General features: G+C 37.4%; 3 protein-coding genes and 2 pseudogenes across 4 annotated transcripts; 1 reads left to right on the top strand and 4 right to left on the bottom strand.

Annotated features, from left to right (window-relative positions):
• Positions 1-2,180: 2,180 nt before the first annotated feature.
• Positions 2,181-3,775, bottom strand: LOC146392929 (uncharacterized). The gene is made up of 6 exons (XM_084938288.1): positions 3,715-3,775; positions 3,223-3,555; positions 2,776-3,114; positions 2,533-2,664; positions 2,409-2,437; positions 2,181-2,315 (listed from the first exon to the last, which is right to left on the bottom strand). Exons 1-6 carry the CDS (start codon positions 3,773-3,775, stop codon positions 2,181-2,183), a joined length of 1,029 nt encoding a protein of 342 aa, XP_084794414.1.
• Positions 3,776-6,831: 3,056 nt separating this feature from the next.
• On the top strand, positions 6,832-7,800 carry LOC146392928 (uncharacterized; annotated as a pseudogene).
• Positions 7,801-10,018: 2,218 nt separating this feature from the next.
• On the bottom strand, positions 10,019-11,832 carry LOC146392927 (uncharacterized; annotated as a pseudogene).
• Positions 11,833-16,144: 4,312 nt separating this feature from the next.
• Positions 16,145-18,062, bottom strand: LOC146392926 (signal-regulatory protein beta-2-like). Of its 2 annotated transcripts, XM_084907835.1 has the most exons (6): positions 18,006-18,062; positions 17,527-17,850; positions 17,086-17,445; positions 16,692-16,820; positions 16,554-16,597; positions 16,145-16,465 (listed from the first exon to the last, which is right to left on the bottom strand). In XM_084907835.1, the coding sequence occupies exons 1-6, from the start codon at positions 18,055-18,057 to the stop codon at positions 16,334-16,336; spliced, it is 1,041 nt and encodes a 346-aa protein (XP_084763961.1). In that variant the 5' UTR covers positions 18,058-18,062; the 3' UTR covers positions 16,145-16,333. The 2 variants fall into 2 exon arrangements, with proteins under 2 accessions (XP_084763961.1, XP_084763954.1); XM_084907828.1 differs by lacking the exon at positions 16,554-16,597 and having other exon boundaries at positions 16,384-16,465.
• Positions 18,063-21,498: 3,436 nt separating this feature from the next.
• On the bottom strand, positions 21,499-23,335 carry LOC146392925 (uncharacterized). Its single transcript, XM_084907857.1, has 6 exons — positions 23,249-23,335; positions 22,809-23,138; positions 22,436-22,513; positions 22,229-22,357; positions 22,090-22,136; positions 21,499-22,015 (listed from the first exon to the last, which is right to left on the bottom strand). Exons 1-6 carry the CDS (start codon positions 23,286-23,288, stop codon positions 21,887-21,889), a joined length of 753 nt encoding a protein of 250 aa, XP_084763983.1. The 5' UTR covers positions 23,289-23,335; the 3' UTR covers positions 21,499-21,886.
• Positions 23,336-23,896: the final 561 nt, after the last annotated feature.

Genomic DNA, 23,896 nt, shown 5'->3' with positions numbered 1-23,896 from the left:
AGACCTAAACACACTTGCATCAACTTCAAAACACTGGGTATTACAATAAGTCTTACCGAATATATTGTAAAAATGAATGAGTATAGCCAAGTGTTTACGCAGTTAACGAGCATGCCCAAAGCAGCAGTGCCCATAGTTCAAATCTTAACAATGAGTTTTGAATTTCTAGATCAGTACCGGTCCGTGGCCCGGGGGTTGGTTCTAATGTGCTGCATACCCATTAATCCACCCCATTCTCCTCTCATGTAAGTGCTCCCTCTGCCACAGCTCACTATTCCATCCCCAACCCACTGAAGTAATTATTCATCTTTTATCTACAGTCCCCTGTATATCTGTGTATCACTCATTGAGCTGCAGTAACTCTGGTTCTTGATATAGAAACCTTCATGTCAAAATGTGTGTGAAGAAAACATGTAGCATTGCAAACTTATTGCTTAACATTGTTTTCTATGGGGTCAAAATGGCTTCTCTGTTGGTTGTAGTACTAATGCTTCAAAATGGATTACACTGTCTAATAAGCAATGTCAAAATGGATATGCCTATCTTTAGTTTTTGACCTTTCACGTTCTCTCGTTTTTCTCTTTCACAATTTTAACCATTACAATACAAATTTCTATCTCCGATCGGGATTTCTTATTGGACTGGTGACTTCTATCCGACTATCATGCATATCATGATTGTCTGGCATCCTCTTCTGTCACACCTCTGCTTGTCCTCCTTCAAACCACTCAAAAGTAAACTCCACCCACTCCAGCCTGCTGCTATCATTATGCCACAAATCACCCCTGACACTTCCCTCCGCCCACTCCACCCTGCCTACACTCTGTTCTTCAGCTCTGTTGTGCACTCTCTATTGCTTTGGAAGATTGACCCTAGGTTTTTAAACTAATCCATCTTCACAACCTTGCAATTCTCATTTCTACTATTTCTCTGTCACTGCTCACACATCTGCCGTGACTCTGTTCTCATACTTGACTTGCACAACCTTCACATACTTGCATATTAAAAACTGACATTACACATTGCCATTTGCTGTCACATCTGCAGTTTTTTTTTTTTTACAATTATCATTTTAATTCATTTTAACTAAAACAACCATCAACAATCTGGCACATGAAGTTAACTTTGTGTTAAAGTATATAATCTAGTGTAGCCTTACTGTGTTTCTTTGATGGTAGTTCATTTTTTGTTTTTTCCAATACCATGTAAGTAAAATAATTTAATTGTAAAGTAAATGAACATTATTTTCTGTTAAGACAAATGGTTACATAACACCCCATGTTTTCTAAGCTTTAATATAAAGATGAAAACACTGCTGTCTAAGCCTTCAAAAGCAATGCAGTTCTTTATAATGTGATGCAACATAAAAATGTCCACATGTCAATGAGTAGCCATTTTGAACAGTCATATTTCACAACGATGTCAATTCTGTCTTCCACAGTTGTGAGGAAGAAGTAAAAACCTACACTGGATGTTTAAAGCGCTTTGGGGTCCTTAGGAACTAGTAAAGCACTATACAAATACAGGCCATTTACCATTTAAATGTAGAGTCACATTGCAGAGTATTTAAAAAAGAAATAAGAACTAATATAAATGTAATGTTAAACAGAGTCCAAAGACTGACAGAAAAAAAAAAAAACAAGGAACCAGGATAAATGGAGAACATGCAGAATAACTCATAGCAGCACATGAGGAATGAACTGACACTTGCACGAAGAGGAACAGAGGGTTATATAATATGTACAAACAGAGGGCTGACTTTAATAATATAAAATAGCTTTTATTAGTCCCATAGTTGGGAAATTCACAGGGCACATAGGCAGGGAACACACGTTAAGTAATATTTAACACTATTAATAATTGTGTTAGTAATTAACGAACATTAGACAAAAGAGGGATGTGAAGCCACCAAAGAGCATCACAGCTTCTTCCCAAACCAAAAAACCCCAAAAACAAACAAACAAGAAAACAAATTGAAACAAAATAGCACACACAAAAACTGGACTTGTCCAGAATACAAATGTGTGTGATATTAGAATTGAAGAACTGCATAGTATTCAGTATGACAAAGAAATTCTTCAGAAGGGATATCAAGCCTCAATGCTGTTAAGTCCTACAGATTCCAGTTTTCCAGAACAACTATATTACTAATGAGCATACATTATTCAGTACATGAATAGTTAATTTATGGCTAAAACACTGACATCACTGTAGACTGTTTCTCCCTCTGTTACTTTTTCATTCCTTCGCTCTACTTTGCCATTTTTCCTTCTGTTGAAAGTTGGTACAGTATAAACCATGAGGTCCTCTTCTGTCTGAGGAAATAGATGAAGTTTATGATGAGATGGGAATGTTAATTATAAACACGTAGCTAAAACATTAAAACATTTAAATTTTTTCAGTTTTACCTGCTGACCTTCCTGATCACCATCACTGCCTGTATGGAAGACAGAGACATTTAAGATGAAAGATGCTGTAGGCTGATTACAAATAAACAAACAAACAAATAAATAAATAAATAATGTCTATTACCGTTCCAACAATCACAAGAGTTTTTCTTAATGGTATAGATGAGGAAACCTATAACCATCAGACTTGTAACCAAAGCAGCACATAACAAAAAGAGAGCTGTGTTGGCCGTCTGCAAATCCCACATGTCAGGTGCTGTAAAAATATAATCACCCAATAATTGTGATTATTTTGGTAAAATTATCAATTAAAACAAATGTACTTTATTGATTACATGGGTATTTTGTACAAATGTTTAACATTTACCTTTAATGTCCAGTTTTGATTCATTTCCAAAAATGATCTGTCCACATATGGCCACAGCACAGTAGTAAGGCCCAGGATCAGAGGAGCTGACGTTCCTTGAGAAGCTGTAGACACATTTACGTTGTGAGGGAGCTTCAGGACTCCCACATTCATCACCACTGTTTCCATGAACATAAATGGAATTGGATTTGTCTGATCCAGCTCTGAACCAGTACACACTGGGATTTTCTGGACAAGTTTTCTTCTCATACTTAGAGAGGACTGAACACTGCAGAGTCTCTTGGGCTGCTGAATGAATACGATCAGAAGATCGCATTTGTATGACATCAGGTTCTGGTCCTTTTGAAAAAGATTAACATAAATAAATAAATGAACTTTATTGAGATGCCATTGAATTGAACATTTTAAAATTAGACTCATAAGCACATAGAGGTTTTTTTTTTTTACCTTTGATGGTCAGAAATGTTCCCTCCAAAAAGGTCATAGCAAGCTGTCTGACTTTTATGCAGTAGTAAAAACCAGTATCACTTACTTTAGTTTTACTGATTTGCATAATAAAGGTTCCAGGTTCTTGTTTTACTGTAATATGAGACGTATTGTTAACATCGTCATAATCAAAGGTGAATGTTCCTCCCAAGAATTCAAACTGGTTTCCAGAAACAAGTCTGATCCAAAATAATGTTTCCTGGTGCAAAAGTGTTGACTGGCGAATACACGAAAGTGTCACATTTTGTCCAACATCAACAGTCTTTGTCACAAAATTGTGATCATTTGAGCAACCTGGGAAAACAAACAATAAAGTTATGATACTTGTAAACAAATAGTATTATAAACAAGAGAGATAAACTGTCGTCTGCCACGTGCTAAATTACTGTGAGAACATGACTATATGCACGGTACTTTAAATATAACTGCAACACGTCTTTTCTACATACTTACCCCCCATTCTGGCTGTCAGCAGTAAATAAAATAGGACCATCATTTTCTTATTAAAACACATTTACATTGGAGCATATCATGATATGACCAGCTTTAAAATAGACGTGCAATGTGGGAGGGAACAATTTTAGATCAGTCTGATTGGCCTTGCTTTGCTTTCTCATTCACTATATTACCACAGTGGAAATATCAGCTATATTTCCTACATAAACACATGAAACAACACCAATGAGTAGAACCAATCATGTTTAGTGTGAAGCATTTCTTTTGTGTTGTGTAATTCACACACATTAAACATAAAACATTCTTTTCATTATATGTTGAGAAAGTCTGACGTTTTCAGCTGAAACTAAATAGGTCTGTTTGACTGGGGCAAATACAAATCTACAGTGATGTGAAAGAGAAAGTACACCCCCTTTCAATCGTAATGTGTTTCACTCACTATTCTGAAACATTATTTATCAATAGACCCTGAGATTAACAACTCAGACACACAATTTCATTATTTATGTACAACAAACTGGGTTAAATTTAAGTAGAATAGGATTCAATAGCTGGATCGGAAAACTTTTAAAACCACCATTATGTCTCTGTGGAAGAATGTTGGCACACTTTTCTTTACAATACTGCTTCAGTCGTTTAGTTCCTTGAGGTTTGTAGTCTTTGACTATGTAAAGCTCTCTTGATGTCTGAATTTTGATGAGCTATCGTAAGATCTTCACTCTTTTCTTTTTCAACCATTCTGTGGAAGATCTGCTGTTGCAGGATCTTTTTGTTGTTACATGATTCAGCTTTGGTCAAGCAGTTAGATGTTTGAGAGATGGGCTCTAGATTAGATCAGACTCTAGATTATTTTGATATACAGTGGTGTCCTGGCTACAAAATAAACCCAAATTATCACCCATGCGTCACTGTGCTTGACAGCTATTATGAGGTGTTAATGCTCATATGTTCTGTTTGTTTATAAATAAATGAACTAAAATAGGTCTATACAAAGATAAGATAAGACAGTTTTCAGCTAAATAAAAGATGTTTGTCTGACAAAGCAAAGACAAACTTGCCTTAATGTGAAACAGTTCAATGTCTTTTAGTTCTAAGCTTTTTGTATATCATGAGATAATAAATACTCTGTTCTTACCATTTTCTAAAATGTATTAAATACAGTCTCAGATGAACAACAACTCATGGTATATTACACAATTTCATGATTTATGTAGCAAAAATTGAACGAAAATGCTCAGGTTAACCTCACCTCATTCTAATATATTGTGTTTGTTATGCATCAAATGTGACACTGTGCATTATGACGATACATCTGTACTTTGGTTTCATCTATCCACAGGACATTGTGAATAATCTTTTTCATTATAGAATGATGGGATTGTCTGTCTTCCTTGGCATTGTGTTCACACACTAAAAAATACCTCCAAACTTTCCAAACTTTTGTTTTTACAGAGGTGGCTTATGATCAACTAAGTGTATTTGATTAGCATTACCCGGCTGCTACTTGCTCTTTAATCCCTGTGGAAGCAGTAAGGGTATGCCTCTGTTAAATAAATAATGGCACAGTGTTTCATGCCTTGTCCCGGGGATTTATGTACGTATTAGAGCAGTGGTCCCCAACCTTTTTTGCGCTACGGACCGGTTTATGCCCGACAATATTTTCATGGACCGGCCTTTAAGGTTTCACGGATAAATACAACAAAATAAAACTAGTACCGGTACCGAAAAAAAGAAAATTTATTCATAACACACATGAAAAGACCCAGGAAAACAGAGTAAATGATAAAAACGATAACAAAATAACGCTGAAAAACGATAAAAACCCTGAAAACTATACATTTCACACCTGAGCCTCAACTCTCGCGGCCCGGTACCAAACGACTCACGGACCGGTACCGGTCCGAGGCCCGGGGGTTGGGGACTGCTGTATTAGAGTATTCAGGATTTTAACTAACTGACGGTTTGCCTCTTTAAAAAACATGTACTCATTGGTTCTTCAAAAGTTAAACACTGTCTGTATACAACTTTAGCATTTTTTCCATTCAGTTTCGTTTTCAGTTCAGTATTTATGATGGTGTTAGCCTTGTTTTCAGAAAAAAAACCAAGACATCATTTGACTACAATATTACATAAGCAAGCAAGCTAAGTCTGATCCATGCCACAAAGGAAAACATTCTGTGCGATACATGTTTTTATTAAACATTTGAACATAATACCACACAAACACTTGTAGAGGATATAAAGTCAGAGAGATACATGTTTTAAAATGACAAGGAGCAGGCGCATCTAGTTCACGTAGAGCGGCTGCAAAACAACGACATACAAGCAGAGCTCAGCAGGCAGCACAACAAATTTTGGATCCTTCGCTCTTAGTTAGCGGTGAGCGCAGCACATGCCACGTCTGATGTGAAAGGGCCTTTATGCTGCGCAGTGTGACTCACAGCAATGGTCCTAGGTCTGCCCTGACTTTGTGTTAAAGTAATACTAAATTAATAATGGTATTTCTGACCATTTGTATAGGACAACTTTATCCTTTCAAACCTTACTCATGTCATATCTCATGTAGAGATCCTCCAACTTCAAACTGTTTTACCCTACCAGGACCTGAAGCTCAGTAAAGAACCCCACCGACAGCCAAACCCACCTGTTGTCTGATTGGGTTGTTAAATTTGTGATTGACATGACATTGACCAATCAGCTGAAAGGAAGAAAAATCAGGTCAAAATTCATACTTGCAAGTTGAAACTCACACATAAACAGGGAACTTGAGTCCAGAGTTTTATAAGTAGTTTTTTGCTTTGTATCTGTAAGCAGATCTTAACAAAATAATTTGTAACTTGTGTAAATATGTTTTACAAACACACACACACACACACACACACACTATTTTTCATCTACAAGTACACAAACAGATGATTTTCAGATATTTTGGTTTGCAAGGTTACAAAACTCTCAACTCACAACTACGCAGTTGATTCACAAGTACAAAATATTTATGACCACAATTTGAGCCCATAGACTCCCGCATATAAACTTGACACAGAGACAGGACTGAACTCAGACTTACAAACTTACATATGTGGCCTATACACCTTTTGAAAGTGTGAGATGAGAATGTGTGGTTTTGGATACATTTCCTCTTATTGTCCCCTGAAGCTTCCACACTTTGCCAAAGTCATCCGTGGCTAAAGCACTATTTCTGAGGAATTCAAAGATTCTCGTTTCACAGTTATAAAAAAGGCATCTCAGTATTTTCTAACTATCAGAAATGTCAGTAAAGAGGATGAAGCAACATATTTCTGTCACACTGGAACAGATTATTCTCCTAAATTCAGTGGAGGAACATTCTTGTTTGTGAATGGTAAAATATTTTTCTTTAATCTGTCAGTCTCACTGATCACTTTCAATTTTTAATTAACTAAAAATAGTTTATGTTTTGAATTTGTCTGATTCACAGATCACAGTAACCAGAAATGTGTCTACGTGAAACAAAGTCCACAGAGGGCATCGGTTCTTCTGGGACACTCAGTGACACTAAATTGTTCGCTTCTCTCGAAGAACAAAGAAACTGCTGTCCAGTGTTCAGATGAACACACAGTGTATTGGTTCAGAGCTGGACCAGAAGGATTTGATTTAAACATCATTAACACTCACAGGAACAGCAGAACTGAAGATGTGAAGAGAAGTTGTGTCTACAGCCTGTCCAAAACGATACAGAACTCCTCTGATGCTGGGACTTACTATTGTGCTGTGGTCACATGTGGAAAGATCCTGTTTGGTAAAGGAACTCAAGTGGAGACACGTATGTAGTGAACATTTGTATTTAAATCAGAAACTAGCTTGCTTTTTTTTTTTTTTTAGAAAATTGTTTTACTCATTTCATCAGTAAATCAATATTTGTATCAATATCTTATAGACTGATTTTGAATAAAGGAGCATAACTCCAAATAGTCTGTATAAAATAAATATGATAAATTTCCATAAAAATCAGGACCTGAATTAGAACCTGTTGTCCTTGCTCTTGGAGTACTGCTGGCCTGCTGTGTTTCTATGATTGCCTTTCTTATTTTCTACATAAAATAAAGGAGCACAACAAAGGAGCACTGCAGAGGTAGGTTAATACATATACACACACACACACACAAAATACACACACACATATATAAAAATATATATATGGACTGCTCCACCTTCCCAACAGTTATAGAAAAGATCCTTAGCAAGTTACCTTGCCAACTTGGGTCAGCAAATTTCTCCTAACCCTAAGTAAGGAATCCACAAACAGTACATTTCACGTGTGTTTCATTACATGCTGAATACATCATTCCAGTTAAGCCAAAAGAACTTTATTGCCTTCTAAAAGCCTGTCAGTAAAATGTCACAAACAGAACAGGCGACAGGGTGCAACCCTAATCACCTGATTGCCTCGTATGTATTTAAGTCCTCCGTCTTCCTGTGTTCAGGGTTGCGTCGTCTGTGTTACCTGCCACCATGTTGTCACAGTCGTCACAGTCATAGTCATTGTTGTTTATAGTTGAGTTTAGCCACTGTCCTTGCTGTTTTGTCACGCCACCTTGTATCAGCCATAATAAAGGCTCGCCTTTTGTATAAAGTTCACTTCCATCTCCTTGCCTGTGTCTGCTCCTGGATTCACCTCACTCACTCCACTCGGTCTGCCCTGCAGACCGTGACATCCAGGTCCCAACCACTAGATGCATTCTGTCTGTTTATAAGTGGCCCTTAATAAAACAGTGTGATGACAGCTGTAACCATATTCCTCATATGTAAACTCAAAAATTCAAAACTCCTTTACCTTTTCTCTTTAAAGGGGAAATGCATGCCTCCAGTCATTTTGGACAGGACGTGTCAAATGTGGATCAAGCAATTTTGGTAAATATACCTTTGGACATGCTGCAGTATGTCTTGTGGAGAGGCCATGCATAATATCATACTCACGGCATATAAGTTATATATTCTAATCTAGCCATTTTGTTAAATTTGTTCCAATATCATTATATAATAAACTGGAATAAAGTTACAAGGTAAACAGCACCACTGACTATGAAATATTGCAAAGTCTTAAATTAAATATGTAACTTATTAATAATTCTAATCTCAGTAATCTCATTTAAATTCATCCTGATTCTCCACCCATGAAATCTGAAATATGTGTCATTTCAGCCTATGAACTATTCATCTGTGGATTTCTCTGCAACAAGTGTAAAAAGAGGGAAGAAGAGGAGAGAGTCACTGCAAAACTATGTGTACACTGCTGTTAAAGACCACCAGCAACGCTCTGTATAAGCCAAGGGCAGAAGCCAGATGCTCTGACCTTTTTAACTTTTGCTAACAAAAAGACGGTTTAATATTTGGAGACCATTCCCCAATGCAAATACTGTTTATTTTCTAAAGACTCAGATCAGCTCATGTGGGAGAGAACGTCTTCTTAAGTTCCATGTATATATCCATATGCTTATGCTTATGCTTAAGGTCACATGGGGGATGGAGCTTATTTCAGCTGTCATAGGGTGAGAGGAAGAGCACATCTTGGACAGGTCAACAATCAGTCACAGCGCTACACGTACACATTCACACCAACCAACTGAACTGCAGGATGTCTTTTGCCTTTGACTTTAAAAAGGTGCAAAACAACAGACATTTGTTTTGGACAAGAGTTTGGCAAATGTTTTTTTATTTACATAAGTGGAGACATTTTTACAATATGAATAAATTCTGTATGATAAAGACTGGTCCAGATTTGTACAATGAATCATACAATAAGCTCACTGCTGCAGTTTTTTGTCTTGATACAGATTGTAATGTAAGGTTCTTAAAACCACTGATCGTTTTTAATGTTGAAATCTGTAAACGTCTCTGATATACGGTTACTCTGGATGAAGTGCCTTTACGTGTAGAAAAACTGCAGGTGGGATATAAAGTTGCATTTACTCAGTATAATAACCATGACCACAAAAATAGAATAGAAATATTCATTTATTTTATTTAAATCAAATAAAATTTGTAACTTTGTTGTAAAAAAATTAAGAAATGTGAGAAAGGGGAGCACGGGAAAGTATGTATATTATGTAGCTGGGCATCTCATCACATGTATTGTTTTAATTAGTTTTTTGAAGTATTTGGAGGATTTTTTTTCTTTACAGCAGGCTGAAAGGAGATGGCATGAGATGAGAGAACAACAACTACCATTAGACAAGAATGTTGTAATTTCTGGCTGATCCTGTGTGAACATTGGAAGAATGAGATTCATTCAGTATAGATACAATACTGAGTACTACAGCTTATAGGCATTAAAGATAAGCCAACATCAACTAGGTGATCACATACCAAGTGATGCTACACAGGTTTGCTAATTCAGTGATCCAGCCCTAAAGCCTTGCAAGTCATGTTGATCTTCTGCATCTTCACTGCTTTTGCACCTTTTAATGCACCTCTGTCAGCTTTCATCATGGTAAAGACAGCAGCAGAAAACAACCACGTGTCCTTATTCTGGGAAAAAGATAAATAAAAATATTAGCAATACTGAATGCTAAACACCAATAAATTTTGATTATTTTATAGAGATAATCCAAGCTTTACCTGTTGATTTTTCTGAGCGCTGAATCTTTTCTGTGGAACAGCACCTTGTTTATGGAATATATCAATAAATATTAATAGAAATGCAAAACTTTGTACTTTAATTATTTTTAGCTAAAACACTGTGGTAAACTTTAATTGCCTGAGAAATGATCACTAATGTTTTTCTTGATGAGGACAGCTATAACGTTTTATTTAAATTTGATGGGATAGCTATGATTAACTTATATTACCTTCACAATTATCCCTGCTGTTTTTCTTTGACATGCAAATCAGGACAGCTATAACAATCAGACATATAGTCAAGACAGCACACAGCAGAAGAATAACTGTACTGGCACCCTGTGACCACGTACAGTCTCCTGGAACAATAACAAAAGAAAAAATACAGTAACAGATGAGTAAAAGTCAACCTACTGATTAGATTCCTATAAATGTGAAATTTTACACCCAAATACTAATTATGGTCTATACACTTACATTTTTAAATATTCAAATGAACAGATCATGGTACACCTACCTTGAATATTCACTTTAGTTCCATTTCCAAATAATATCTCCCCACATATGTCCACAGCACAGTAGTAAGTCCCAGCATCAGAGGAGCTGACATTCTTAGAGAAGCGATAAACACATCTCTTTTGAGTCTCATATCGATTCTCACATTCATCATGTGTATTTCCATGAGTATAGATGATGTTTGGATGAGATTTATTTGATCCGGCTCTGAACCAAAAGACACTAAGATCTTCTGAACATGTTGCTTTGTCAAAGACAGAGATGATCGAACATTGCAGAGTCACTGATGCTCCTGGATGGAGTGGGTCTAATACTATAGGCCACTGAACAACAGTATAGTTTGATGTCATCTGAGTATTTCCTGTGTATTACAAAAGACACAGAGATGCTTTAAAGCTTATAGTAGAAACGTTAAAGTTTGTAAAAGTAGCTCAGTCTTACCTTTTACTGACAAATACGTCTCACTCCACTGAATGGGATACATCCACTCAGCTATTCCACAGTGATAGATTCCCTCATCCTCTTGGACTGTCATCAGAACGGTCAGGTTGCAAACATTATTAGCATTTTCCACATTAAATCTCTTTCTAGAAAATTCAGGACTATATTCAGGTGGTGCTGATTTGGACAATGTCACAATTAATTTAAGACCATCTCCAGCACTCTGCTTGTACCAGTGGACTGTTATACTGCCGAATTCTTTAATGGGTAAAGCACATGTTAAGGTTGCTGCTTCACCGAGCTGAACGTTTTTACTGGGACCAGAGAATCTGAAGAAAAAGAAAAACAAATAGAAAAAGTGTTACAAGAAAAAAAAGAAAAAATTAAATAATTGTATTAATTGTAATTTTAGTATGTAGAGTTTCAACTAAGAAAATTATTAGTGAAAATAAAAAAGCGCTTACATTCTCTATAAAAGTTAAGAAAATTGTTATAGAGAATAATGAAAAACCACTTACACCCTCGATGAAGAAAACTCAGTGTAATCCATACCATAATCATCTTGGCAATGTCTTTTGCTAGAGGCGTTCTTCATATTTCAGCTAGAATAGGAGGAGGGATTGTTATAGCTTAACCTGTAAAATGCATCTGATTGGTTATCAAAAAGGTCATTTCAGAAGTCATCTTCCTGTCACACTAGTCCAATCCTTCATTTTGTAAAACATCACTTGTCTTTTAGCTTTCACTTCAGTTATCCAAGTTGTTTACTTTTTTCATTTGATGGTTGTTTTGAATGTTTTTGTGTACAAGTTGTGTTCTGACTGATTGGTCTTCTGGTCTTTTGACTTGAACACTGGTAGCTTTGTTTTGTCATATGTACTTCATTCTGCTTATGTCGTGCCTCAAGGCACTTCATGCCGTAGGTTACAGACCCTACAGTATTTGGAGGAAAATCTCAACAAATGACCCCCTATAATTAACCACTTTGAGTTGGTGAGAAGGATAAACTCAATTTTAACAGGAACAAACCTCTGTCAGAACCAGGTTTAGGTAGTGGCAATCTACCATGACTGTTTCTGTGCTATGTTGAATTCTTTAACCAGACTGAAACACTTCAAATAAGTCAATTATCTGCCAATGATCATTTGAAATGGTTTCTCAGCGGCTTCTTCTCTGACTCCACCTTATGGTAGAGCTGCTCTTCCAACTTTATTCTCTCCCACACCTGCAAGCTATTATCCATGTTGAGACTGCTACCTTAAGGACCAGCTGTGGCAGTGATGCTCCGCCAGATCATTCTGTCCATTTTGGTAATTCTTGGATCTGCACCCCACTCGCTCATCAGAAGCTCATCAGCTGTGTGGACCTTCACTGGTGTCTTTGCACCCTGTGCTGACCTCCGTCTCTGTCATGAGGGCCTAAAGGTCAGTACATAGACGTCGACCAAAGAACAGATTCAAAACACAGGAAACAGCAATATGGGTTTTCACAAGCTTAATTGCTAAACACAGGACTAAACAGTGACATGAGGGAGAGAAGCTTGGTGGGAAGTCAGAAACTGTAAACAAAGGGAGAGATTGGTTAGAGAAGTGGCAAGGGGGGCTGAGACTGGTGAAGGGAGGAAGACTGGATTTGAGTCTTACTTGGCAGGTGGAGCATGTAAGGCTCTGGGGGGGAGGTGACTGGCCTCCCCCTGAGTGAGAAGGTTTCAACCTTGCTTTTCCTAAGATCCAAGGGAGACAGGCAGGTGGAAGCGGTGGAGGAATTGATCCAGAGTGGGGGAGTGCACAGCTAAAAACAGTGAGTCTTACTGTGGAGACCAGTGTCCTACAAATTTGAGCTGCAGGTGAGTTGAGTGATGGCTTGACAAGGTTACTAGGGCACAAAGAAAATGAGGTAAGTAGGAGACTTTAAGAAGGAGTGTGGAGCATGGTTAAAATTTGCAGTTAGCAAATGGTTACACCTGTGTAAAAGCGTTGCTTCATCTCATGGTTCTGATGGGTTATTCTAGCCCAAGAGTTCAATAGATCCCTGGGGGATATTTCCCAGGCCTCTAAAGTAATACCACCACACCTGGTGCCATAGGCAGGTGGTACTGCCAAGGAACACTTCAAGTAAGTCAACTCGTGTAAAAGCTGGGAGGATCCGGAGAACAAGGTGGCAGAGATGAGAGAAGCACCAAAGCAAATGCAGCACTATATTATGAGGATCACTGGGACAGTGTGACCAATGGCAGGACCTGAAGTCATTGACTGGTGGACTGGTTTTGATTAAGTAGCGAGGAGATGGAAGAAAGCCTGGACAGGTGGAGGTGTATTCTGGAGAAAGACTAATTAAGGTTAGTAGAAGGAAGACAGAACATGTGTGTAAATGAGAGGGAGACAGATGTAACAGTGAGGTTGTGAGGAGCAGAGGGACTGAGGGTGGGTGAGTTTAAATATCTGGGATCCAGTATCAAAAACAACAGACTGCACTACAAAAGTGAAAAAGAGTGATTGTGGTCACGTCCTCTAAAGTGAGCCTTATTTTAGAGTGTTTTTGTGACACTATCACGATGTCATACACATTCAACACAGTCAACTTAAAATCATGAGAAGTGTTTAAAAGACTTTACAGATGAATTTGAAAACTACAACAAAAAACTCAATAAAACAGCTGAGTATGCTTGTTTCTTGAGAATGTGGAATATAATTTTCAGTCATCATACTGGTTATGTGAAATAGGCATTAACTCTATGCATTATACTGGGGTTTTCTTGGTTGATTGTTTGTTTTATTTCACTTTATGAAAGACAATCACAATTGTGATACATGGAAACTTTAGCATTGCTATGATTTTGTTTTCAGCCAAGCATGTACAAAGAGGCCTTTCTTCCTCTTATACTTCCTCTCTCTTCCTTTTCTCTCTCTTTCTGTAATATCAAGTAACAGCTAGCACTGTTTTATCAAAAAGCAATAGGTGTGAAAAGGTTAGACACATCCTCACACCTTTTTCTCCCTCATGAGCTGACCGTTTCACACTTTCATATTTTTTGTGTTTGTTTGTAGTTACAGAGAGAACTATCAACAAAGAGAAGGTAAAGTGCAAATCATTAACCAACCACACACTGGAGATTTTAGTAAAAACGTTATGATGGGAAATCTCATGAACCGTTGATACTTGAACTGTTCCAGAAAGTCATGGGGATAATCGAGATGTTTTCTGGTAAAATGTGAGATCAGTCTTTGTGTTCTTTTTGATTAGCACTTTTTTCCCACCTTGGAGCCCTACATAGACTCAATATTTTCCCAGTCTCTTTCTTATTATTAAATGATGGTCACTGATGTTAACTGAAGAATGTAGTTCTCTAGATGTTGTGCCTGCAGATCTAGATGTTGTTATTGGCTCAGAACAATATCTCATTTCTTATTTTTGCAGCCCAGATTCATACTGCAGAGATCTCTAAATGGTTCCCTTTGATTTTGAACTTGGTGGCAATGTTGCTTTTGATTGAAATTCACTTGTCCACATGTCTATTAACTAATTATAGGCCTGTTTCCAAGCGTCCTTTACTTTCCAAGGTTTTAGAGAAAATGGCATTAAAGTGGTTGGCTTTAAACTTTTTAAATTTTAATGAAAAGAAAACAGAGGTGTTGTGTTTGGACCCAGTGAGTCCTCCTCTGTTGATTTGGGACCCTTGGAAGTTTATTTTAAACCTGTTATTACTGACCTTGGTTTTAAGTTGGACAGACAAGTTAGAGCAGTGCTGAAGTCCAGTTTTTATCATTTAAGGTGACTGGCAAAAGTGAAGTCTTTTCTTTCTAACCAGCACCTTGAAACAGTGATCCATGCTTTTATTTCTTCCCGTCTGGACTACTGTAACGCACTTTATGTGGGGGCCAGTCAGTCGCTGCTCTCACGTCTGCTGCTGGTTCAAAATGTTGCTGCACACCCTGTCGGTCTCTTAGGTCAGCTGACCAGCTGCTCCTGGAAGTACCAAGATCCAGGAGGAAGCTTAAAGGGGACAGGGCCTTTTCTATCGTGGCTCCTAAATAATGGAATAACCTGTCCTTGCACGTTAGAGAGGCGCCTTCACTGTCCACTTTTAAAACACGTCTTAAAACTAGTTTTTATTCTTTGGCTTTTGACCTCAGTGAGACTTAGTTTCTTTTTTAATTATATTAATTATTTCATTCTTTTCTTTTATTTGGCTTTTATTTATATCTTCTGTAATTTTATTATGTAGCTTAAATGTACAGAAATGTGTGTCAGCTGTGGTTCTTTTAAAGTGCTTTATAAATAAAGATGATGATGATGATGATGATGTGAGACAAAATGAATTTACACTTGCAGGTACAGGAATTATGTGGAATGATGAAAGCTGTGTCTCTAGTCTCTCCAAAACTATGGATGGGAATTACATGTGAAATCCTGTTTTGTGAAGGAACTAAAGTGGAAAAAAATTGCATTTATTTTTGTATTTTCCCTTCTTAGCAAGGCAAAACAAAGCTTTATCAAACTTCTCTAAAGGTTAGATCTTTGACTAAAAGTAGTAAAGCTAATACAAATCACTACTTTTTTTATTTTATCAACACATTATCATTAAATTCCCTATTAATAGCACACTATTTCTAGCATATTATGCAAGTTAAGTCTTGCATTTAGACTTTTGTAATAAAAATTAATCATAGGTGTTAATGGTTGTATGCATCTCCATGTTAGCCATGTGATAGACTGACAACCTATCCAGGGTGGTCATCTATTAAAGCCTAGTTATAGAATAATTTCACGAACAAATTTCTCTTTTAAGCATTATATTTATTCATGTTGCAGAATTTTAGCACAGTTGATACATTACAGAACTGCAATTACATTTCTGCCTTTGACTTTTGCACACAGTTCATGCAACAGCATTCATGCATCAATGCAACGTGTGCAGATAATTCATTCTAAATACAAATAAGCATGCTGATATAACATATACTGTATTGAATACTAAAAGAGATAAGAAGCCCATTACTAAAAAGCAAACATCAGCTTGATTATTGCATACCGGGGGATTCTCAATAGGCTAGCTAATTCACTAATCCAGCCCCAAAGCCTTGCAAGCCATGTAGAGTCGCTGCCTTTTCGACATTTTTCCATCCTTTAATGCACCTCTCTCAGCTTTCATCAGGGTAAAGACAGCAGCAGAAAACATCCATGTGTCCTTATTCTGGGAAAAAGAAAAATATGGGAAATGTTAAAACCTAAACACAATTAGGCTTTTTAAATAAGGACAGCCCTAGTTTTAAGTACTTTACCTGTTGTCTTCTCTGATCACTAAAGTTTTCCTGCAGAACAGCAACTTAATTGCAGAATAATACAGATAACAATGAATTCAAATTAAAAACATTTTACTTAAATTCATTGATGAGATTGCTATGATTAACTTTAATTACCTTCACAGTTATCCATGCTGTTTTTCTTTGATGTGCAAATAAGGACCGCTATAACAATCAGACATATCGCCAGTAAAGCACACAGTAGAAAAATAACTGTGCTGGCGCTCTTTGACCATGTGTAGTCTCCTGGAATGACAAAGAAAAGAACAAAACATGTGTTTGTTAGTTTATAATTTTTTTCCCTTTTTGAAGTAATGGAGAGCAGAATGATACAATTTTCCCTTTAGAGTGGATGCAAAATTAAATAAGTTTAATGTCATCTCCTAATGAGATTGCTGTGAAATAGAAAATACTTGTTTTACACCAAAATGCTACTAAATTCAGCTGAAATTTACAAATTTTAAACTTAAATATTATAATTTTCAAATTAAAAGATGAGTGGTACAGGTACCGTGAATATCCAGTTTAGTTCCATTTCCAAATAATATCTCTCCACATGTGGCCACAGCACAGTAGTAAGTCCCAGCATCGGAGGAGCTGACGTTCTTAGAGAAGTGATAAATGCATCTTTTCTGAGTGTCAGATCTTTTCTCACATTTATTCTGTTTATTTATATCAGTGTAGATGATGTTGGGATGAGATGTATGTGATCCAGCTTTAAACCAAAGAACATTGAGCTCTCCGGAACATATCTTGTTGTCAGATTCAGAGAGGACTGAACACTCGAGCGTCACAAAGTCTCCTAGACGCAGTGGATCTGACATTATTGGCCGCTGGACAACAGTATAGCTTGATGTCCTCTGAGTGTTTCCTGTGTAATACAAAACACAAATAAAATCTTTAAAACATAGTCAGAGAAATTTAAAATTTTCGAATGTGGATGTACACTTACCTTTTACAAACAAATATGTGCCACTCCAGTTAGTCCTAATCCACTCTGTGAGCCCACAGTGATAGATTCCCTCGTCCTCTTGGACGGTCTTCAAAATAGTCACATTGCTGAAATTGTTATCATTATGTTCCTCAAATCTTGATTTAGAAAATGCAGGACCATATTCCGGTGGTGTAGATTTAAACAATGTCATAATTAACTTTAGGGTATCCCCGTGATTCTGCTTGTACCAGTGGACTTCTCCACTCTGGAGCCCTTTGGGCAAAGCACATGTTAAGGTCACTGGTTCACCAAGTTGAACTGTTTTCACTGGAACCAGAGAATCTGAGATAAAATAAATAAAATAAAATAAAACATTAAAAAGCATTATGTACATGTAAAAGTCATCTCACAGATTGTTTATTCTAATAATCCTCTATTGGTTAGCGTGTACAAGCTAAGAAAATTATTAGAGAGAATAATAAAAAAAAAGCACTTACATCCTCGATGAAGAAAAATCAGTGTAATCAGTGTAATCCATACCATGATCATCTTGACAGTGTCTTTTGTTAAGGATGTTGTTCATATTTTAGTGAGTGAAGGAGGTGGGATGGCCATACCTTTGGTGTAAAATGCATCTGATTGGTTATCAGATTCAAAGCACACTTCCTGTCCTTGGCTTAATGAAACAACATTCATCTCTCATTGCAGCTATCCACATTAATTACTGTTTGTTTTTTTCGTTGGAAGGCCGGTTTGTGTATGAGTTCTATTCTGAATTCCAGTCTTTCAACTTAAAAGAACTACTGCTGTTTGCGATATGTACTCTACTGCAAGAAATGTATTACATTGTGCATCTTAGAGGAACACTATACATATGAAGGGGCACAAAATAAATTTTTCCTTGCAAGAAGTAACGATCAGACTGACCGAATGTTGCCTTTAAAAGTGGTTTTGCACCAGTAAAAACCAGAATTAGTCTATTTTCTTAACAGATATCAAAGTATATTGTGTGAAAAGAAAAAGAAATCGCACATAATCACAGAGGAAGAATCAGAATAATGCTGATCTTAAACTACACGATTTAAGCTAAAAATGTACTCACTCACATATAAACAACAACAGTTGTACTGCAAAGTAATTCTGGCAGACTTTGTATAACAACAGAGCTGTGTAAGGAAGAGAGAAAGCTGTGCTGGTTGGTGGGTTCCTAGTGGAGTGGAATGAAGACAGGCAAGCTTTTTAACAGAGAACGTAGAAAGTGGAGAACTAACCATCACACTAAAAAGTGCAAGAGAAAAATCTGACACATGGGAACCTTTATGATCCGATTTGAATTGGGTCATAAAGGTTGTAACTAGGGATGGGTATCGTTTAGGTTTTATCCGATACCAGTACCAAACCGGTACTTTTGAAACGGTGCCGGTGCTTAAACGGTGCTCAAACCGGTGCTTAAAGAATGGAGAACACAAAATTGGTCCAAAAACCTCTCATGTTCAGCTGTTTTTTTTGTAAAAAGATAACAATGTTAGCCTTTTCTGCAGCTATAGGGCATATATGGTATCACTCTTGGCTGGAAGCAGTGCTTAAACAATGGAAAAAACACAAACTTTGTCCAAAAACCTCCCATGTTTAACTGTTTTCCACTTTTTCTTTGGTCATTTTAGCCTTTTTGGCCAGGGTGAAGGGAGTATCTGCCATCAAACAAGAAGACAGCCGCATGTAACTACGACGGTGTTTGCTAGTTCACCTTACATGCATTAATGTAATAACGTGGTTAGCTTACTCAACGGAAATTATACACGAACAACATTAAGCTACTAACCCAGAGAAGAACGGCTGCTGCTGCCATCATCAGCCGTCATCATTTCTGCTACACTGGCAGGGCTAGGGGCCAGGACTCTCCTCTTCGGGTTTTTGGGGGATGTTGCTAACTCCGGGTCCGATAACAGGCACCACACCCGCAGTAGATGTGCTCGGTGTGAGGTCTCGCATCAAGCTATCAAATACAGCGCATTTTTCGGCTTTTAAAAAAAACGCTATGCGTCGCCAGGTGTTTCATTGGATTTGAGGTGTTACCTCCTTTGACAGTATCACAGTATCACCTTAAAGCACTTGTTGCAGGCTGCTGAGTTTGCATATTTTGCCGTGAAGTACAGCCAGACTTTTGACCGCTTCGTCAAAAATTCTATTCGAAAAAATAGAAAAGTCAGTTCGCCATCTCAGTGTTAAACAAGTTGAAGTTTTATCAAATCCAATTTATTCAAGTTTTGATCAAGTTTTAGAGTTTGCTGAATCTGCTTTCCAGAGACTGGCGTGTTGTGAAATGCACATAGGGCATGCACACATGAAACATACAGCAGCTCGGCAACCAGTAAGATGGCTTATGTTAACAGGGATTATTTTAGTTAACTTTCTAGTGAGTGAGTAGTATGTGAGCATAAATTACAGCCGGCATGAATTGATAGGCATCGGTCCAATGCATATTAGTTGCAGACCATCGAGACTTCCTGATGGGGATCCTAAGGCCACCGGGGTCTCTGTGGTGTACTACTCCCCATGAGAGGCGACCTGAAAGGTTCCCAGAAGACTTCCATTGCCATTCTCTTCGTCACAAATATACAGTCACTTTCCAGCAAGATGGAAGAGTTGGAGCTTACCATGACTGCGTGGAAGGAAGTAGAGGACTGCTGCATCCTGAGACATGGCTCAACACAGCGATCACAGATCTCAGAGGAAGCTGTGCAGCTAACAGGTCACACCACATACCAGGCTACCAGAGCAAGTGACTCCGGTAAGGGCAGAGGGAGAGGACTGTGTGTGTATACAAACAACAGAAGGTGCACACACACTAAGATTACCAACACTCAATGCTCCCCGGACTTGAAGTATTTGACTGTTATGTGTCGCCCCTTTTATCTACCTGGAGAACTCAGGGGTAATGATTACTACTGTTTACATCCCCCCTTCAAACTAACATGGCTATAGCCCTGGGCCACCTGCTAAATGCTATTAGCAAGCAACATCATTAAAATGGTGAAACCAACTGCTAGAGTTCTAGTGAGGCCCAAGAGAACATCTGAACAGCTTTGGGGCTGCTTTGATTGAACTGACTGGTCTAGTTTTAAGGATGATGACATCTACACCTACACTGTACTCCTCTATTATAAGAAGTTGTATCGACACGATCACTACCACAAAACATATTTCCCTTCTCTAACAACAAGCTGTGGATGATGAAAGATGTCAGAGTCCTGCTTAAGGCCCTTAACATGGTTTTCAGATCTGATGGCATACAACAATATAGTGTTGTCAGGTCAGGTTTGAAGAGGGGCATCAGAGATGCTAAGGTAGATGGATTGGTTCTTTTATAGCACATTTCTCCTCCGTCTGAGACTTAAAGAGACTTGACTTAAAGCGTTTTATGTTCACCTCCCACTGCCTTGAGGAAGTCACAAAGATCTTAAAGGACTCAACCCATCCTGCCTATCATCTGTTCAACCTGGTGCTCTCCATCAGTAAAACCACATACAGATTGTCTAACTGTTTTTAATCATTTTTTAAGTCATCAAATATTAAAATATTAGTTATATGAAGTATTTGCAAGGTAAATCATTGTCGAAACAAAAAACAAACAAACATGTTGGATCACTATTTTGAGAAAGAAAAGAAATAAAGAGAAGAGAACAAAACAAAAAAAATAAGGACAGAAGCAAATATTTTTTAGTGCACTGCATTTGTAAGTTCGTCATTCGTATAACCACAGTAAACATGTGCTGCTCACATTGAACATCGTGTGTGCTTCAGTTTTTATTGATCTTTAAATCTTGTCCTGACTACCTGCTTGGCAGACCACAGTACTCACCACAGTGAATACTGGTGTTGTAGTTTTAGTTGTGCCCTAATAGTGCTTTAAGAGGAAACCAAAGTACCTTCTTATAGTGAAATAAAAGTGCTACAAATCACACCAAAAGCAACAGTTTGGTACTAGAAAGTGTTTTATTTATTTACATATTATGATGTTACAAGAAAACGTCTCTGAAAATGTGTTCCTCCACTTCATTACAAGTGCATCCCCACTTAGGTCTTTATGTTTGACAACAGTAGTTTTCTTTACATAGTATTGTATAACTCAGCCTTTTGCTTTTGTGAAAGTAAGCCTGAGACGTAATTCAGAAAAGTGTAAAGTAATGTCCCTAGCCAGACTGAAAAGGCTGCATGCATGTATACAGATGTAGAAGTTTATGCTTAAACAGAAGTTTAACTAAAATACATTTTTAAGCTTACAATGGTATCTAATATACCTAATATTAGGTGTACTCTACTGTGACATAAAAGAAACACCTAAATTATTCAGTGGATCCAAAAGGCTCTTAAGTCATTAATCCAGCCCAAAGGCCTTGACAGCAGTGTAGAGTCTCTCCCTCTCAGCTGCATCTGTTGTCCCACCTCTGTCAGTTCTCATCATGGCAAAGACCGCAGCAGAGTAAAACCACACATCCTCTGCTTTCTAAGGGGAAAAAACAAAATGTCAAAAGTAACATTTCATTCTGATGAGGTTAATTCAGTCTTTTACTACTTTACCTGTTGAGTTTTCTGGATACCAGTGTTTTTTCGCAGGGGAACAACACCTAGATTATGGAATATAAAACGAAACAAAAAAACAAGAACTATGAATGAGGCAATTCAAATATAATGCTGTTTTCTGAATAGCTGCTATTACCTTTGCAATATTGTGTGTCATCTTTCTTCATTGCAGCAATAAGGATAGCTATAACAATCAGGCTTATAGCCAAGACAGCACACAGCATAAAAATAACTGCACTGGATCTGTGTGACCATATGCTGCTTCCTGGAACAATATGAATAAAAAATCTGACAGTTACAGTATATCAAAATGTTTTAATTGATAGACCGATGATTGCGTTACCATGAATGTCTGGCTTAGTTCCAGATGATACTGTCGAACTCTGAGCAACAGAAGAGTTGGAAATGCTCTGATTTTTTCCTGTTGGACATAAAGGTTTTTTTTAAAGTTATACAAGCTTTGTTATAAATTTTTAATTTAGGAATTGTGTATATTAAATTAGAAGCACACTATTTTTTTTTTTAAATAATTTTAAATTAATACTCTACTACTAATAATACTGCCAAAATAATAACAAATGTGCATTTAAAACACATAAAGTTAGATTCTGGTGAAATCCTCAGCAATTAAAAAAACACCATAAAAAGAAGTAAAACAAAATAAAAAAAATATTAAAAATGAGAAATATTTTGAAATGTACTGATTTTGTCATTACCTTTTATTAATAAATGCATCCCAGTCCATATAATGTCTGCAAGCCACTCGGAGACTCCACAGTGATACATTCCCTCATCCTCTTGAATTGTCCTCAAAATGGTCAGGTTACTAAAACTGCTGTTGCTTTTTATCTCCCATCTGGATTTAGGAAAATCTTGTGCATACTCAGGTGGTTTAGATTTCCGCACTGTCACAATTACTTTCAGTGTGTCCCCGGCACTCTGTTTATACCAGTGGACTTGTCGAGGGAGGACCTCTGTGTGAGGTAGACTACAGATGAAGGTTGCAGGTTCTCCAGCTTGAACAGTGATTTGTGAAACCAGTGCATCTGACATAACACATTAAAGCACATTGAGTAACAATATATGATCCAATATGACTCAGCTGACATGCATGTCTTGACTATGAGCATTTAAGACTGAATAAAAAAGCACTTACATCCTTGATGAAGATTCAGTGCAATCCAAAACACAATCATCTTCACATTGTCTTCTTCTTGGAGACTTGTCGACAATCCAGTCAGCAACGTAGGCCGATAGGTCAGACTGCTGAGTACATTAAACGTGCACTTCCTGTGACACAACTTGGAGTGCCTTGCATTTAGGTGGGTGTAGTCACCCTCAACTAGCCTTTCAGTTTTAAAAAAAATGTCTTTGTGTGAATGACTTTTGGATTCTCAGGACATTTTGTGTCATTTATTACTGTGTAATGCACCTGAAATGTTGTTTTGATTGGGAAGGAATAGTCATCATTAGTGCAGCAGAAATGGCCATGCAACAAACATTGCTGCTTGCTCCTATTTTCACCTCTCTCTGTATTACATAGAACACTTAGACTAACACCTTTTTCAGGCCAAATGTACAAGAGGAAATGTGTGTGCCTCGTGCACAGAGTGAGACACTGTGAACTAGACATTCTTTGCTGGCATGTTGCAAGAAATTTTTGCATGCTTGTTAAAGCCATTTTGGATAATCCTAAAATCTGAATGCTAACAGTATTTTGTGGTTAAGCTGTAACATTTCGCAAATACTAACAGTAGCAAAATAAGTGAAGGATGGAGTATGGTATGTTGGGATCTAGTAAGAA

The sequence above is a fragment of the Perissodus microlepis genome, chromosome 2, assembly GCF_051167445.1.
Source record: "Perissodus microlepis isolate ML-2025 ecotype Zambia chromosome 2, ASM5116744v1, whole genome shotgun sequence".
Lineage (NCBI taxonomy): Eukaryota > Metazoa > Chordata > Actinopteri > Cichliformes > Cichlidae > Perissodus > Perissodus microlepis.
This window is presented reverse-complemented; position numbering and strand designations above follow the sequence as displayed.

Bases quoted from the DNA above. Each gene is read 5' to 3' on its own strand.
- LOC146392929 (XM_084938288.1), bottom strand. From the start codon at position 3,775: ATGTGTTTTAATAAGAAAATGATGGTCCTATTTTATTTACTGCTGACA. The intron at 2,665-2,775 runs GTAAATGTTAAA...ATATTTTTACAG, and splicing joins ATCAAAACTGGACATTAAAG to CACCTGACATGTGGGATTTG. The intron at 2,438-2,532 runs GTAATAGACATT...TCTTCCATACAG, and splicing joins CTCTTGTGATTGTTGGAACG to GCAGTGATGGTGATCAGGAA.
- LOC146392926 (XM_084907835.1), bottom strand. From the start codon at position 18,057: ATGATCATGGTATGGATTACACTGATTACACTGATTTTTCTTCATCGA. The intron at 17,851-18,005 runs GTAAGTGCTTTT...ATTTTATCTCAG, and splicing joins GATTTTTCTTCATCGAGGAT to ATTCTCTGGTTCCAGTGAAA. The intron at 17,446-17,526 runs GTAAGTGTACAT...TGTATTACACAG, and splicing joins CACATATTTGTTTGTAAAAG to GAAACACTCAGAGGACATCA.
- LOC146392925 (XM_084907857.1), bottom strand. From the start codon at position 23,288: ATGATTGTGTTTTGGATTGCACTGAATCTTCATCAAGGAT. The intron at 22,137-22,228 runs GTAATAGCAGCT...TCCATAATCTAG, and splicing joins TGACACACAATATTGCAAAG to GTGTTGTTCCCCTGCGAAAA. The intron at 22,016-22,089 runs GTAAAGTAGTAA...TTTTCCCCTTAG, and splicing joins GTATCCAGAAAACTCAACAG to AAAGCAGAGGATGTGTGGTT.